The following is a 14937-nucleotide window of genomic DNA, read 5'->3' on the forward strand; positions in this document are numbered from 1 at the left end:
TACAGCAGTCTTTGTTGAGTTTAGTTTTAGTCTATTTGTAATTAACCAATCAGTAACCAAGTCCAGTTTAGCAGAAATTGAAAGATGACTAGTTAAGAAATGAGAATCAAAAGGAAGGAAAAGTTGAATATTATCAGCATAAATTTAAAAAATAAAACCAAGGGGTTCTAACAGAAGAGTGAGAAAGATATTAAATAAGATAGGACTTAGGATAGGACCCTGGGGAACCCTGGGAAGAAATGTTTAGAAACTGAAGAGAGACCAGAATAGTGAACTGCATAATATACTGTCCTGTTAAGTAAGAATGAAACCACTGAAGGGAAAATCCTGTAATGTTAAGGTCCCTTAAGCAGCTTAAGAGAATAGTGTTGTTGACCAGATCAAAGGCAGTGGCCATATCTAAGGAAAATAAGATGTCATCCCTATTTATTTATTTTAAAATTTTATAGCTTGCTACATCTACAGTATGAATTTAATATAGTTTGTGAGACCTAAAAGAGTGTATTCAGTGGAGTGATATGAGCAAAAACTAGTTTGGTAAGGATGGAGAGCATTTAGTAAAATGAAGAAAATCAGAAAGATCTAATCTAATTTAGTCTTCAATTTATATACCGGGTCATCTCCCAACAGAGCTCGACTTTCTCAACCACCTTGAAGACAAATGGAAGATTAGAAATATGTCCAACATCTAATTGTTCACTGTGATGAGGTCAGATTTAGGATCTTTAAGGAGAGGAGTAATGATGGCATGCTTCTAGGGTGGTGGGAAGGGTGCAAAGGAGAGGCTAGTAGTGGCTATTGAGAGTAAAGGTGCAAGCACCCTGTAAGCCTGTGTAGAAAGCTTAAGCAGTAGCCCTGAAAGCTCTTCCTTGAGCATAGTCCAGATCTCCTGGAGAGTAGGTGTCAAGGCTGGTTGGGATGCCAGTGTGGAGGCAATCTGCAGTACTACCTATTTAAGCATAGACCTTAAAAGAGCTTGAGCGCTATGGAAAAGTAACGAGTTGAAAAGAGGGACAGCAGTCAGTGAGGTGATGATGATGCAGAAAAGCTGCTAGTACCATGCCTATAGGGGAAAGAATCTTAGCTTGCTTATGTGACTGGTTCCGCAATACAGGTGACATGGACAAGGAGGACATAGAGCCCCTCTGCTAATGCAATACCGAGTCTGATGCCAGGCACTCTCAATACAGCATCAGTGCACCAGAAGTGGATGCTGACACCTGCCATGCTCGATGACAAACCTTTTGAATCTACATTGACAACACTGGATTCTGTGGGCTTTCAGTGATCTTTTACATGTGGAGAGAGGACATAAGAACATAAGAATTGCCGCTGCTGGGTCAGACCAGTGGTCCATCGTGCCCAGCAGTCTGCTCACACAGCAGCCCCCTCAGTATTTTATATACCTCTGTCATATCTCCCCTGAGCCATCTCTTCTCCAGACACAGATCATGTCCCAGTGCTCAGGACACAACCACTAAATTCACCAGGTATGGGGGTCAGAGCCCGAAATGGTCCAATTGCATCAAGAAAATTTCTTAAATCCATTTGGCATCCTCTTCAACATGGAGGAAAAAATAGCTGAAATGAGGTTAAAAGTAGAGAATGGCATGGGGACAAATTTGTCCCTGTCCCCACAGGAAATCAATTTCCCTGTCCCATCCCCATGAGTTTTGTCACTGTCTATGTCTCATTCCTGTAAGCTCTGCCTTAACAGCCCAAGCCTCAAACACTTATGATTTTAAAGTGTTTGAGGATTGTGCAGATGAGGACAGAGCTTGCAGGAATGGGACAGGGACAGAAAAAGAACTTTCTGGAACAGGACAAGAAAATGAGTCCCTGCGGGGATGGGGAAAAATCTGTCCCTGTGTTATTCTCTAGTCAAAAGGCTCAATTGTCAAGGAAGCTTGAGTAGCGAGTATGCCGAAAGTGGTTGATGCTCTCCACAGAGAAAAAGGTGCAAGGGGCCCCCAAAAGGCCCAAAAACCACAAGTTAAAAAAAAAATTAAACTTAGAAAACAACATAATTTAGACAAAAAGATACAAAAGAATGAAGAAAACAAGGCACCAAAATATCAAAAACATTTGAAGTGCTGAGGAGAGATTGAAGATGACTTCTCTGCTCTGCAAAAAATGATAAGACTGCTGGTACCAATCGAGCATCGGGCGGTAAGGCACATACACGGTGAGGGACTGCCTCATAGATTTTAAATGACAGTGTCCACACTGGGCTCTGTGGATGACATCACCCATACGTGAGAATATTATGCTTGCTTGTCCTCACAAAATTACAAATTGCTTTGGTGTAACCTCCTAAGTGTTTTTCAAATTTCTTGGCATGAGGTAATCTTTCAGCATTCTTTGCCTGTGTTACAGGAAACTTCTTTTAAGGAGTACTTGTAAATAATTCAAAATCAATGCATCATCTTTCACACAAAATGGAGCTATATCTCATTATCATTACTACTTAAAATTTCTGGGAGCACCCTTACTAAGGTCCAGGTGCAGAAATCAAATACTATAAGAGAGATACAGGAGTGAAGGCCTTGAAGAGAATTCTTCCCACTGGACTCATCATCTTATTAGGGCCATTTCAAAGAGATTGTGGCACCATGAACCAATTTTGTTCTTTTCTGCCCCCCACCTTGGGGTCAATCTTGCAGAAGTCAGAACTCATACTATCAAAATGATCCCAAAACAGAAGGTACTCATCTTGTCTGATAATTTTGTTTTTTTCAGTTGTGTTTGTTCTAGTTTATCATTACTATTTCTTGTTGGTTTTCTCCTAATGAACAAAATTATTGAAACAGACAATGTTTAGTGGCCTGAATCAATATGACTTTAGTCAAAGGAAGTCTCAACTCTGCTGTTAGAGGGGACAGGATGAAGCAGGCCTTCAGTGAGCACACCTGAGCTGGGATGCTGATGGTGACAGTTGCTTTTAAATGATTTTTACTGGTGGGAAAAAATAAAAAGGCTAGAGAAGGAGATTGAGACAGATGGAAACAGGATGAAGGGTCCCTAAAACTGTTAAATGTTTAAAATGCCTAAGCTGAAAAAAAGTGGGAAATCTTGCAATACGACACGAGCAGTTAGGCATTTACTTCTGGTTTGGGTCCATACCAAATTTTGTTCTAAAATAAGGCAGAATTCAAATTCTGTGTATCTTAAAAAAGTGTTATTTTATTTTTAAAAAAAAGACAAAAAAGTTTTATAAAAAGGAGAAGTAAGGTTGTTTTCAACCTTGAAAAGTTTTGCTTATTAATTTTTAGTATATTATAGAATATATTATTCACATTTTCATTCAGACTGTACAGTTATCAAAAGTATTTCTTTATCTTGATCTTTTTTCATTTTCTGTCATCAGCAGTTTCCAGTCCATGAGTTCCATCCACAGTCAAAAAATCAGTTTTTTTACTAGCCCACCTGAAAAACAAAACAAAATTGTTTGCAATGCAATAAAGTCTTCTAACATATACCAAGAGTATACCCCTCATACACTTTCAATACCTCTTCCTAACCACATAAAATATTTAACCACCAAAGTTCTTCTGATGTTACTGCTACTAATAATTATTTATAGAGCACTACCAGATGTACAAAGCATTGTACAGAGTCACAAAGGAGACAGTCCCTGCTCAAATGAGCTTACAATCTAAACAATAAAGACAAACAGGATGCCAGGTAGGGTAACAGTTAGAGGGGTTGGTTAAACTATTTGCTAGGGTGATGAGCAGGGGGGAATAGGGTTTTGAGTTGAAGGCTGTCTCAAAAAGGTGGGTTTTCAGACTACTTTTGAACAAGAGAAGGAGTGTGGCTCACAGATTCAGGTAGTTTATTCCAGACATACAAGGCAGTGAGATGAAAGGTACAAGGAGAAGGATACAGATAAAAGCAATTTGTCTGAGGAACGGAGTTCTTGGGAAGGTGTACAAGGAGAGACAAGAGAGGAGAGATATTGAGGGGATGCAGAATAAACACACTTGTAAGTTAGTAACAGGAGTTTGAACTGTACGCAAGGGAGGAGAGGGGTGAGGCGAGTGTAGCGAGGTTGGCCAAAGATAAGGCATGCAGCAGAGTTTTGTACAGATTGCAGAGGAGGAGAGGCTGTTCAGCGGGATACCTGTTAGAAGTAGATTGCAGTAGTTAAGTGTGAGGTTACGAGAGTGTGGACAAAGGTCTAGGTAGTGTGCTCGGAGAGGAAAGGGCAAATTTTGGTAATGATGTAGAGATAGAAGCAACAGGCTGATGTAGGTAGAAAATGAGAGGTTGGAGTCAAAGATGACTCCAAGGTTACAAGTAGAGGAGATAGGAACAATAACAATATTATTTACAGAGATGGTGAATGGAGTGAAGGGAGCAGAGAGTTTAGGAGGAAAGAGGAGCAATTCAATCTTGGACATGTTTAGTTTCACATTGACGGCAGCGGGACATCTAGGCAGCAAAATCAGCCAGACAGACTTTCTTGGATTTTAGGTGAAATCTGAGGTGTAGTGAAGTAGATCTGTGAATCATCATAATATAGGCGATACTGGAAGACATGGAAGGAATCAGGGCAGAGGGAAGAGGTGTAGAGAGAGAAAAGGTCCCAATACAGAGCCCTAGACTCCCAGAGGACAGCAGCAGATGAGGACCCACCAGTGCATACACTAAAGGTGTGATGGGAGAGGTAGGAGGCAAACCAGGAGAAGACAGCATATCAAGGAATAAGCAGTGATTAACAGTATCAAAAGCAGCAAACAGATCAAGAAGGATGAGGATAGAGTAAAGACCCACACTGCAGACTTTGGTAAGGGCAGGCTCTGCGGAGCATAGGGGGCAAAAGGCAGATTGTAAATGATCAAGAGTCTGCTGAGATGAAAGGAAGTCAAGACAGCAATGGAGGACAGCATGCTCGAATAGCTTGGATAGGAACGGAAGAAGGAAGACAGGTGATTGGAGGAGCAGGTAGGGCCCAGCGAGAGTTTTTTGAGAAGCGGCTTAACTACCACATGTTTGAAGGCATCAGGAACAGTTGCAGTGGAAATGGATAGGTCGAGGATATGACAGGTAGCAGAGATAGCAGTTAAACTTACTAGTGTGGAGAGCACAGAATGAAGAGCTCCTCTGATCATGCTTCTAAGGTGTTTTCATGATACGGTCAAAACATTGTAAGATTTAGTCATCAAGCCTCACAAACTGAGCACAAACAGTGCAAAACATTAACATTCTATTTGATTTATATTATTGATTTCCATAACCCTAGGTGTATATCTTCGATTACTTCTGATGTTGTATAAGAAAACAGAGAACATAATACCCATAGTTTAAAACAAAAAAAGGTGCAATACTCAAGATGTAAAACCAGAAATAACATTACTACTACTAAATTTCTATAGTGCTACTAGACATACGCAGTGCTGTACATCAAAACATAAAAGAGACAGCCCCTGTTCAAAAGAGCTTATAAATCTGTCAAGATAGAAACTGGACAAGAAAGTGCATCTATACACAGTGCTCAGGTGGGGGAATTACAGAGGGAATAAGACAGATATTGGTGCTTAGCAGGTGGAGTTTAGAATTTAAAACAGCTTCAAAGAAGTGGGCTTTGAGTCTAGATTTGAATACTGCCAGACACAGTCAGGCAGTTTGTTCAAGGCATGCAGTGCAGCATTTTGAGAATTTGTGCATAAAAGACTTAATAAATCACGAGAAAAAGGATACACTGGAGGTGCCGAGAGTGACAGAGGGAAATAAAGAGACTAGATTTCAATGCAGATATCAAATCTGGAACACAGTGACAGCACTTTTTCTGAGTTGGAACAGTACACACACCTTAAAATACATTAGAGAATGACACGGGGAAAAAATCTGTCCCCGTCACCGTCCCACCATCCTCTGCACCGCCCCGTCACCGCCGTTCCCTTCACCGCCATCCCTTTCACCGCCCCGTCACCGCCACTGCCATCCCATTCACCGCCCCGTCACCATCCCCGCTGCATCCATATAAGCCTTAGTACTGTAATATTTAGCTTATTCCTTTCTTATAAATCAAAGTTCCTGCTGCTGAACTAGAGAAAGAGATGTTCAGCTGGTAGGGCTTTGTTTATAAATTTTTATCAACACAACTAATATACTATTTTATCCTAAAGCAAAAAATAAATAAATATAATTTTTTTTTCTACCTTTGTTGTCTGGTTTCTGCTTTCCACATCTTCTCATTCAATTCCTTCCATCCACTGTGTGTCTTCTCTCTGCGTCTTCCATTTGCTGTTACTGTGCCTCTCCCTTCACCCCCCCCCCCCCCCCAATTGGTCTAGCACCCATCTTCTTCCCTCCGCTCCCCCATAGTCTGGCATCTGTCTTCTTCCCACTCTGTCTTCCACATTTCCCTTCGGGGTCTGTTCCTCTCCACCCTCCTTCAATGTCTGTCCTATTCCTTTCCACCACCACCCTTCCCTCCCTCCTTTACCATCTGTTCCTTTCTACTACCCTTCAGCTCCTCTCGCGTGGCCTATCTATCTACCTTCCTCCCTCTTATTTCATGGCACATTACAATGTAATTTGTGCAAGCCACTGGAGCCTGCGAGCTCGGTCCCTGTCCCATCCCCACAAATCATCTCGCTTCTGTGCTCCTATTTTCCCCATTTCTAATATCTCCTCTATGCATCTGCCATTGCCACCCCCCCCCCCCCGTGTCCATATACCATCCCCATGGCATGTCCCTTTTATGTCTCTGTCCCATGCACATAGTTTCCCCTCTTTCCTGTGTCCAGATTTCCCCTATCTTCCTCTTCCATACCAGTGTGTCTCTTCTTTTCAACCCCATCTAGCTTTTTTCCCTCTTTCTTCCCCCCCCTGCTTCTAGCATCTTGCTCACCTGCCTGTCCTTCCCTTTCTTTCCTGCTGTGGGTTTTTCTTTCCGTCTTCATCCCCTTGGCCCAGAATCCTTTTCCATTTCACTCCCTCCTTCCAGTTTGAGCCAGGAACATGAGCGATCGCACGTACCCGCAGCCACCACCCGCCTGCCCAATCGATCCTAGTGTTTAGCCAGCTCTCTCCCTTCTCCTCACCTTAGTTTGTAGGTTTTCTTTTTCGGTGACCTGCACGCGCGGCTGCTCAGTGTTCCACCTTCTGCTCTGCTGCAACTTCCTGTTTCCGGTTGCGTCAGAGCAGACGATCGAAACTGAGCAGCAGCGAGTGCGCGGCTCTCTAATAGCATGCGGGTCGCCGAAAAAGAAAACCTACAAACTAAGGTGAGGAGAAGGGAGAGAGCTGGCTAATCACTAAAATCGATTGGGCAAGTGGGTGTGGGCTGCGGGGACCGCGCGATCCTTCATGCCTCACTGCGGGGACAAGACCATTCACCGCCCCACATACATACATACTCCGCTAGGAAGATCAACTGCTTTAACACCTAAGTAGCAGCAAGACCAGCTGCCTATAATAGGAGCCCTTGCCCCGATCCAACCAGGCATGTGAGCTCCTCCCCCTATATCCCGTTTAAGAGATCAATCTACCTGCTTTAAATATCAGCAGCAGTAGAAAAACAACTGCTTTTACATACAAGCAGCAGCGAGACCTACCGCAACCACCAAGAGCCCACAGACCCGATCCTGCCAGGAGTGTGAACTCCTCCCCCTGCAGTCCATTGGAGAGATCAATCTGCCTGCTTTTAAATATCAGCAGCAGTGGAGATCAACTGCTTTTACACCTAAGCAGCAACTAGACCAGCCACAACCACAGAGAGCACACAGACCCGATCCTACCAAGAGTGTGAACTCTTCCCCCCATGCAATCCGCTAAGAAGATCGACTGTCGGCTCCGGGCGGCTTTCCCGCAGAGGAGAGAATCCTGCATTCACCGTGGGCCTCATCTGGGGCAGCCTCCTTGGAGCGGCTGGGGCACGGGCAGTGTGTCTGGGAGGGAATGCATGGATGGGAGAACATCGCAGGGGAGGAGACATAGGCATCCTGGGACTGTCTGCCAAGTCTCTTCCCTGAAGAAGCCCTTTCTGGAAACGTCAATCGCTCCTCCTAAACTTACTTGCTCCACTTCATCACTGACGCTGAAACCGTGGATTGAAGACAAAGTTTTATTTTATTTTTCTTTCCAGCTTATGATTTATCTTTAATCTTATCTATTGTTTTGCCTTTTGTCATTGTTTTGTTCTATTTCTATCATTTAAATTTCTCCAGAATTCTACTGTTCAACGGCTCCCCCTTCTGCTTCTATTCCTTTCTCTCCTCTCTTCTACCTTCCAAAGTATTTAGATCAATGCTGTCTTGTTAAAATGTTTATTTTATTTTTATTTTTCCTCTAACTCTACTTTTCACTTCTCTATTACCCTCCAGGTACTTTAGTTAGATTGTGAGCCTTCGGGACAGTAAGGGAATTTTTCAAGTACCTTTCTTATTTCTAATCTTAATGTATATTTTCTGTAAACCGCTTAGAACCTAACGGATGTAGCGGTATATAAGAAATAAATTACATTACATTACATTACATAAGTACACCTTTCTCAGAGCAAGTATAAATTTGTGCATCATCATAGGATCTGGAAGCCTATTTATTAAAAAGTGCATATATATGGGGGGGGTGGGGGGGGGGGCGCTGGTGAGCACTGATTGGAATGGTCGCATGGTGATCGAGCTCCAGCCCTAAACTTTCATAACTCAAAGAAAAAACATCTTTAAAATAACTCAATACTGGTACTAAATCATATTCAAGTAGATTACGATGTCTACTTTAAAACCCAGTAAACGCAAGAACGCTGAACCGGCGTCGCCGCTAAAGAGCACTGATGACAAAGTAGAGGAACCGACTGCGGCCTCCTTGATGGTGGAGCTACACTCGATCCGCAATCTGATCCTGGACACCAAACAAGATATAACAGATATTAAAGCGGATCTCACCACCTTGAGAGAAGAGTTTACTAATGTAAAAATCAGAACGGACACTCTTGAGACCAAAATGCAAGCATCGGAAGACTCCATTAAACTGCTGTTCAAGCAGACAACGCGCATTGCACAACTTGAATCGGCCCTTGAAGACGAGAAGAACCGAGCGAAACGCACTAGCCTACGACTGCTTGGCTTACCTGAAGGTAGGGAGGCATGTGACTTGGCTGAATTTCTCGCTGCATTACTGCCGGAACTGTTAAAAATTCCTCCAGAAGTGAAATTGGAATTCGATACGGCATACCGTGTCCCGCAGCACGTGGCTCGCCAGTCTAGGTTCCCTAGACCGATAGTGATCACGTTGCTACGCCAGGCTCATGTCCAACTCATCTTACAGAAAGCAAAACTATATGCACCGGTTACCTTTGAAGGCTCCAAATTGATCTTCCTACCAGACTTATCGAAGGAAACCGCCAAGAAAAGAAAGCAGTTTTTGGCGTATCGACCAAAGCTGGCTGCGATGGGGGCTAAATACGGCCTACTTTATCCTGCGCGAATGCGCGTTACATTAAATAATGCCACAAAAGACTTTACTAACCCTGCTGCCTTAGCTGATTATATTGAAAGTGTTCAGCCTACCAACATCGACAAAACTTAATAAGTTTATGATTACTGCAGGGGTTCTCGACTCCTCTGTTAAGTATAACGTTCCTGCTCTTAGTCTCACGTAGAGGTGAGTGAGAATAACCACCTAACACCACCAGGAAATCACACTAGACCACCAATACCAAAACCCAAACAAACAATTACTAGTTAACTCAACTACAAACAGGAACCCGACCAGCCTACATACCGAGGCCCTCCAAAGTTCCAGCAAATTCCACAACTTCTTTCAGCCACACACAGAATGGATACAAGCACACCCAAACTCATCCTTGCTATCCTACTACTATCCCTCTTCACAGATAAATGGAAAACAACCGGATACCACACACAGCCAATCCCAATCATTACAGTACCAAACAAATCGGTCCTACAAACCAGAAAAACCCAAACCCCTAGAACCTTGATCCTCTGTTCACCATCCAACCAAACAAGCATACCCACAATCTGGGGAAAAAGACATACAACAAAAGCCAAGATAAGCTTTCAAAGACCCCAGACAACACAAAAAATACTATCAAATATAGCTCCTACCCCCTGCCCACTCACAAAAATCACACAAATAGCATGTTCATACTTAAATATACGATCGGTAGGTCCAAAAACAGAACTAATCAAAGACTGGCTAATCAAAGAAGACCTAGGATGCCTCTTCCTCACTGAAACCTGGCTCACATCCGACAAAGACCCTCACATTATAGAAATCTGTCCCAAAGGATACAAAATTGAACTAGTATGCCGAGCAAACAGACGAGGAGGAGGGATTGCAATCATAGCAAAAAACAACTTCAACATCAAAGTCCTAGCCAAGCACTCCTCCCCCCATTTAGACCTTCTAGCCTGCCAACTTTCTGACACCACCCTAACAGGAAATCTAAACTGCCTTCTATGCTACATCACCCCAGGAAAATGGAACATAACTAAACATGAGCTAGAAGAGTTCATCCTCCAGAACTCGCTTTCCTCTACAAACAATCTGATCCTTGGTGACTTAAACCTCCACCTAGAAGACCACTCCTCCAAACAAGTAGAAGATATTATATCATACCTCAGTACCCTATCATACCAGATCCTCAACCCGGAACCAACACATGAAAAAGGTCATCAACTCGACATCGCAGCATACTCATCCCCAAACTTCAACACACAAAACATCCAAATCACCAATGGCACCTGGCAACCCACCCTATGTTCGGACCACTATAAATACAACTTCACCATCAACTGGGAACATACCAAAAACAAACCCACCCCCCTCAAAACAAGCTTTAAGACTAGACAGAAAATCGAACCAAACACATTCTGGAGCGCAGTGGACCCAGCAATAGATTCCAGCAACCCTAGTGAATTCATAAACTCCTGGCGGTCTCTCAGCGAATCGACCTTGAACAAACTAGCACCACTAAGAGAAAAAAACAAAATACATAGACAATCAGATAAATGGTTTGACACCGAACTCCTACAACTAAAAAGGAAATGTAGACAACTAGAAAGGGCATGGACAAAACAGAAACAAGTTATTACCAAAATAGAATGGAAAATCCAACTCAAGCAATACAAAATCAAATTGAAGGAAAAACGCAAAGACTACTACTCTAACCTCATAGGCACCGACAAACCAGACACAAAAAAACTGTTCAACCTAGTAAGAAACCTCACCGACACTAAACCATGTCTAGCCACCCAGGAAAACCTAACACCTACAGCCTCTCAATTAGCAGACCACTTCAAAAATAAAATCATCTCAATTAGAACAACATTCAACAACTCACAATACAACACAGACAAGATTCTAACAAAATCCACAACAGCCGAAGCAATATCAGCAGACAGGTTCTGGACCGACTTCCCTAAAACCCAATGGACCGAATTGGACAGGCTATACAAAAAATATTGCAAATCAGCATGTGATCTGAATAACTGCCCACCATACCTACTAGCAACAGCTTCCACCAACTTCAAAGCTTGCTACACATTATGGCTGCAAACCACACTCAGGGAAGGCCATTTCCCACCAGACCTCGGAGAAATTATAATCACGCCAATACTGAAAGATCCCAAAGGTCTAATACACAGCCCATCAAACTACAGACCAATCGCTTCTATCCCAACATACGTCAAAATAATAGAAGGACTAGTCGCACAACAACTGTCCACGTACCTCGAATCCCACAACATCTTACACCCATCCCAATCCGGATTCAGAACCAACTACAGTACTGAAACTCTACTGGTATCTCTACTAGACATAGCTCGAAGTCACCTCAGCCAAGGAAACAAACTGCTAATCATCCAATTTGATTTATCAGCTGCATTCGATCTAGTGGACCACTACATACTCCTCCAAATACTAGACGCAATAGGAATTTCAGGTAAAGTTCATAACTGGTTCAAAGGCTTCCTCAAAAATAGAACATACAGAGTCAAATCTAAAGACATTCTATCTGAACCATGGTCCAATCCATGTGGAGTACCACAAGGCTCTCCCCTCTCTCCCACACTTTTCAACCTATTCATATCCTCCCTAGGCACCACCCTAGACGCCCAAAATATTACTTCTCTCAGCTACGCGGACGACATTACCATCCTCCTTCCATTCGACATACATAACCCAATCTCCACAGAACGCCTGAAAACTACATTGGAAACAGTGGATAAATGGATGATAGATCACAAGTTGAAGCTGAACTCTGACAAAACCAAATTCTTATTACTAGAGAAAGACAAAAAACCATCCCTAACAGAACTGGAAGTAAACTCAATCAAGTACCCTATACAGAACTCCCTCAAAATCCTTGGAATACACTTAGACAGATGCTGTACAATGCAAACACAAATCCAAAAAATCACCCAAAAAGCATTCTTCACAATGCGAAATTTAAGAAAAATCAGAAAATTCTTTAAAAAAGACCAATTCAGGATCATTGTCCAATCCCTGGTACTAAGTATCGTCGACTATTGCAACAGCCTCTACTTACCCTGCCCGACCAACACAATAAAAAAACTACAGACCATCCAGAACACAGCCCTCAGACTCATATATTCACTCAGCAAATACGACCACATTACCAATGCATACCTAGAATCTCACTGGCTACCAATAAAAGCAAGAACACAATTCAAACTCTACTGTCTCATCTTCAAAGTAACCCATGGCACGGCACCCAGTTACCTAAATAACCGTTTTCACTACTACCACCCACCAAGAAAAAGGAGAACACAGAACCTCTTCACCTATCCACCACTCAACGGTACTTGTCGTAAGAAACTCTACGACAACCTCCTGGGGACACAGGCAGCCAAAATAGACTCTGACATCTCTAAATTACTGACCAAAACAACAGACATAAAAGAGTTCCGCAAAGAAATAAAAACACTACTGTTCAAAAAATATCTCCCATCACTCTAACCACCGCCCAATGAGTTCCCAATCAACGACTTCGGAATCACTCATCCACATTATCTCTTTGTCTGTGATCAAGAATATACTGTAACTCTTCTACAATACACCCGACTTGACTGATCGAGTTGACATGTATTACCTCTGTAAAATGCATTATCTTCTGCTATATGTATTATCTTCTGTAATAAGTAATATCTTCTGTGAAATTGTAATATCATAACTCTTCACTGTTCCTGTAACTTACTCCTATCCTGAAATGTAATTCTACTGGAATGTCCCAGATATTTTCTATATTGTAATCCGCCTAGAACCGCAAGGCACAGGCGGAATAGAAATCCCTAATGTAATGTAATGTAATGTATATTACAGGGCGACATGGCGCCGAACACATAACAGGTTGCCCTGTAGTTATCTAGTGCTTTAACTCAATGTTTGACGTTTTTTCATACTTAATGTAATTTGTTAAGCTGGTGCTTGGCTCCGTCCGGGCTACTAATTACTGCTTGCCTACCCATGGCGAATTTTTTGGATTGTTGTTTTCTTCATGTTTTCCTTTTCACAGGTATTTTTCTCTATCAGCTACATGCAACAGATTTCTTTTTACATATGTCTTGTTCTTTTTTCATATGGTTAATTGTCTCATTTGTTTTATTTTCCAGTGCTCTTTCTTCACTATACTTTATTTATGTTATGCATCCTATTGTCTCATTTACAGATGACTGCTATAGCTTTATAACAATGCTCTTTTCAGTTACCTGGCTCCTGTCTCTCTTTCTCGTATTTTCATCTCTACAGCTCTCTACTAATTTCTCTTCATACCTTTCTCTAACCCACAGGTGTCAAAGTCGGTCCTCAAGGGCCACAATCCAGTCGGGTTTTCAGGATTTCCCCAATGAATATGTATTGAAAGCAGTGCATGCAAATAGATCTCAGGCATATTCATTGGGGAAATCCTGAAAACCCGACTGGATTCCGGCCCTCGAGGAGGGACTTTGACACCCCTGCTCTAACCTCTTTAGACTGTGCACAGGACCTATACACTGTCTGTAACACAAAGTAGACTTTTTCTGCTCTCCTTTGTTTGTGCTACACTATGACCCACGAGTACACCACTTCATATGGGCTGATGCTCTATAATACTGTACATTTCTGTCTACTGCCATTGAGTAAAATTTCTGCTAGGATGCTTCTTGATTCTAATACTAATTATATCGCAGAATGTGGTTGCTCCTTATGGAACATGAGGAACGCAGTGGCAGACTCTTCCCTGTTCCTTGCATCTGCTACCTACTCATTATATGTCTACACCTGGTATGCATTTTCACTTTGTAATAGTAATGTAATAATATCTGCCACCTACTTTCATCCTCAACTAACATTAGGTGAAAATTGCTTTAAAAGGTATTTCCTCAATGCAATAGTGGTAGAGGTAATGAATGTTAATGATTATATACTTGTTTGGTTTACTATCGAGGAAACTATGACATGCTGGTGCTTACTCTATCCAGTTGATTCTAAGTATAACCAAGCACTCCTCATACATGTTTATACCCAATTATTAGAATATAGAATGTATAACCTTACAGGACCTATACCAGCGATGGCGAACCTATGGCACGCGTGCCAACTGTGGCACGTGAAGGCCTTGCAGCTGGCACGCGCAGGGCCGCCATCAGGGCAGTACTACCAGGGGGTGCACAGGAGAGAGAGCTGAACGGGGACGATGGGGTCCCGCGGGGTTAAATATAACTCGAGCCGCGAGGCTCGTTTTCTACTCCGACTGCCCCGTCGCTCACACAGCCGATCGGAAATCTTCCCCGATGTCAGCGCTGACGTCGGAGGGAGGGCTTAAGCAAAGCCCACCCTCCGACGTCAGCGCTGATGTCGGGGAAGATTTCCGATCGGCTATGTGTGCGCGGCGGGACAGGCAGGAAATAGAAGACAAGCCTACGTGGCTCGAGATACATTTTGCTGAGAAAGTTGCTAAGATGG

General features: G+C 42.7%; 1 protein-coding gene across 2 annotated transcripts in view; it reads right to left on the reverse strand.

Moving 5' to 3' along the window:
• Positions 1 to 3161: 3161 nt before the first annotated feature.
• Positions 3162 to 14937, reverse strand: part of CDK7 (cyclin dependent kinase 7) — a 104878-nt gene continuing 93102 nt past the window's right edge. For both annotated transcript variants that reach the window (XM_033929745.1, XM_033929736.1), the window contains one exon: positions 3162 to 3426. Coding sequence is in view for 1 of the 2 variants with exons in the window: in XM_033929736.1 (XP_033785627.1) it covers positions 3398 to 3426 (29 nt within the window). In the remaining variant the exon portion in view is untranslated. The remainder of the gene's footprint in view (positions 3427 to 14937) is intronic.

Source organism: Geotrypetes seraphini, chromosome 1 (genome assembly GCF_902459505.1).
Source record: "Geotrypetes seraphini chromosome 1, aGeoSer1.1, whole genome shotgun sequence".
Taxonomy (NCBI): Eukaryota; Metazoa; Chordata; class Amphibia; order Gymnophiona; family Dermophiidae; genus Geotrypetes; species Geotrypetes seraphini.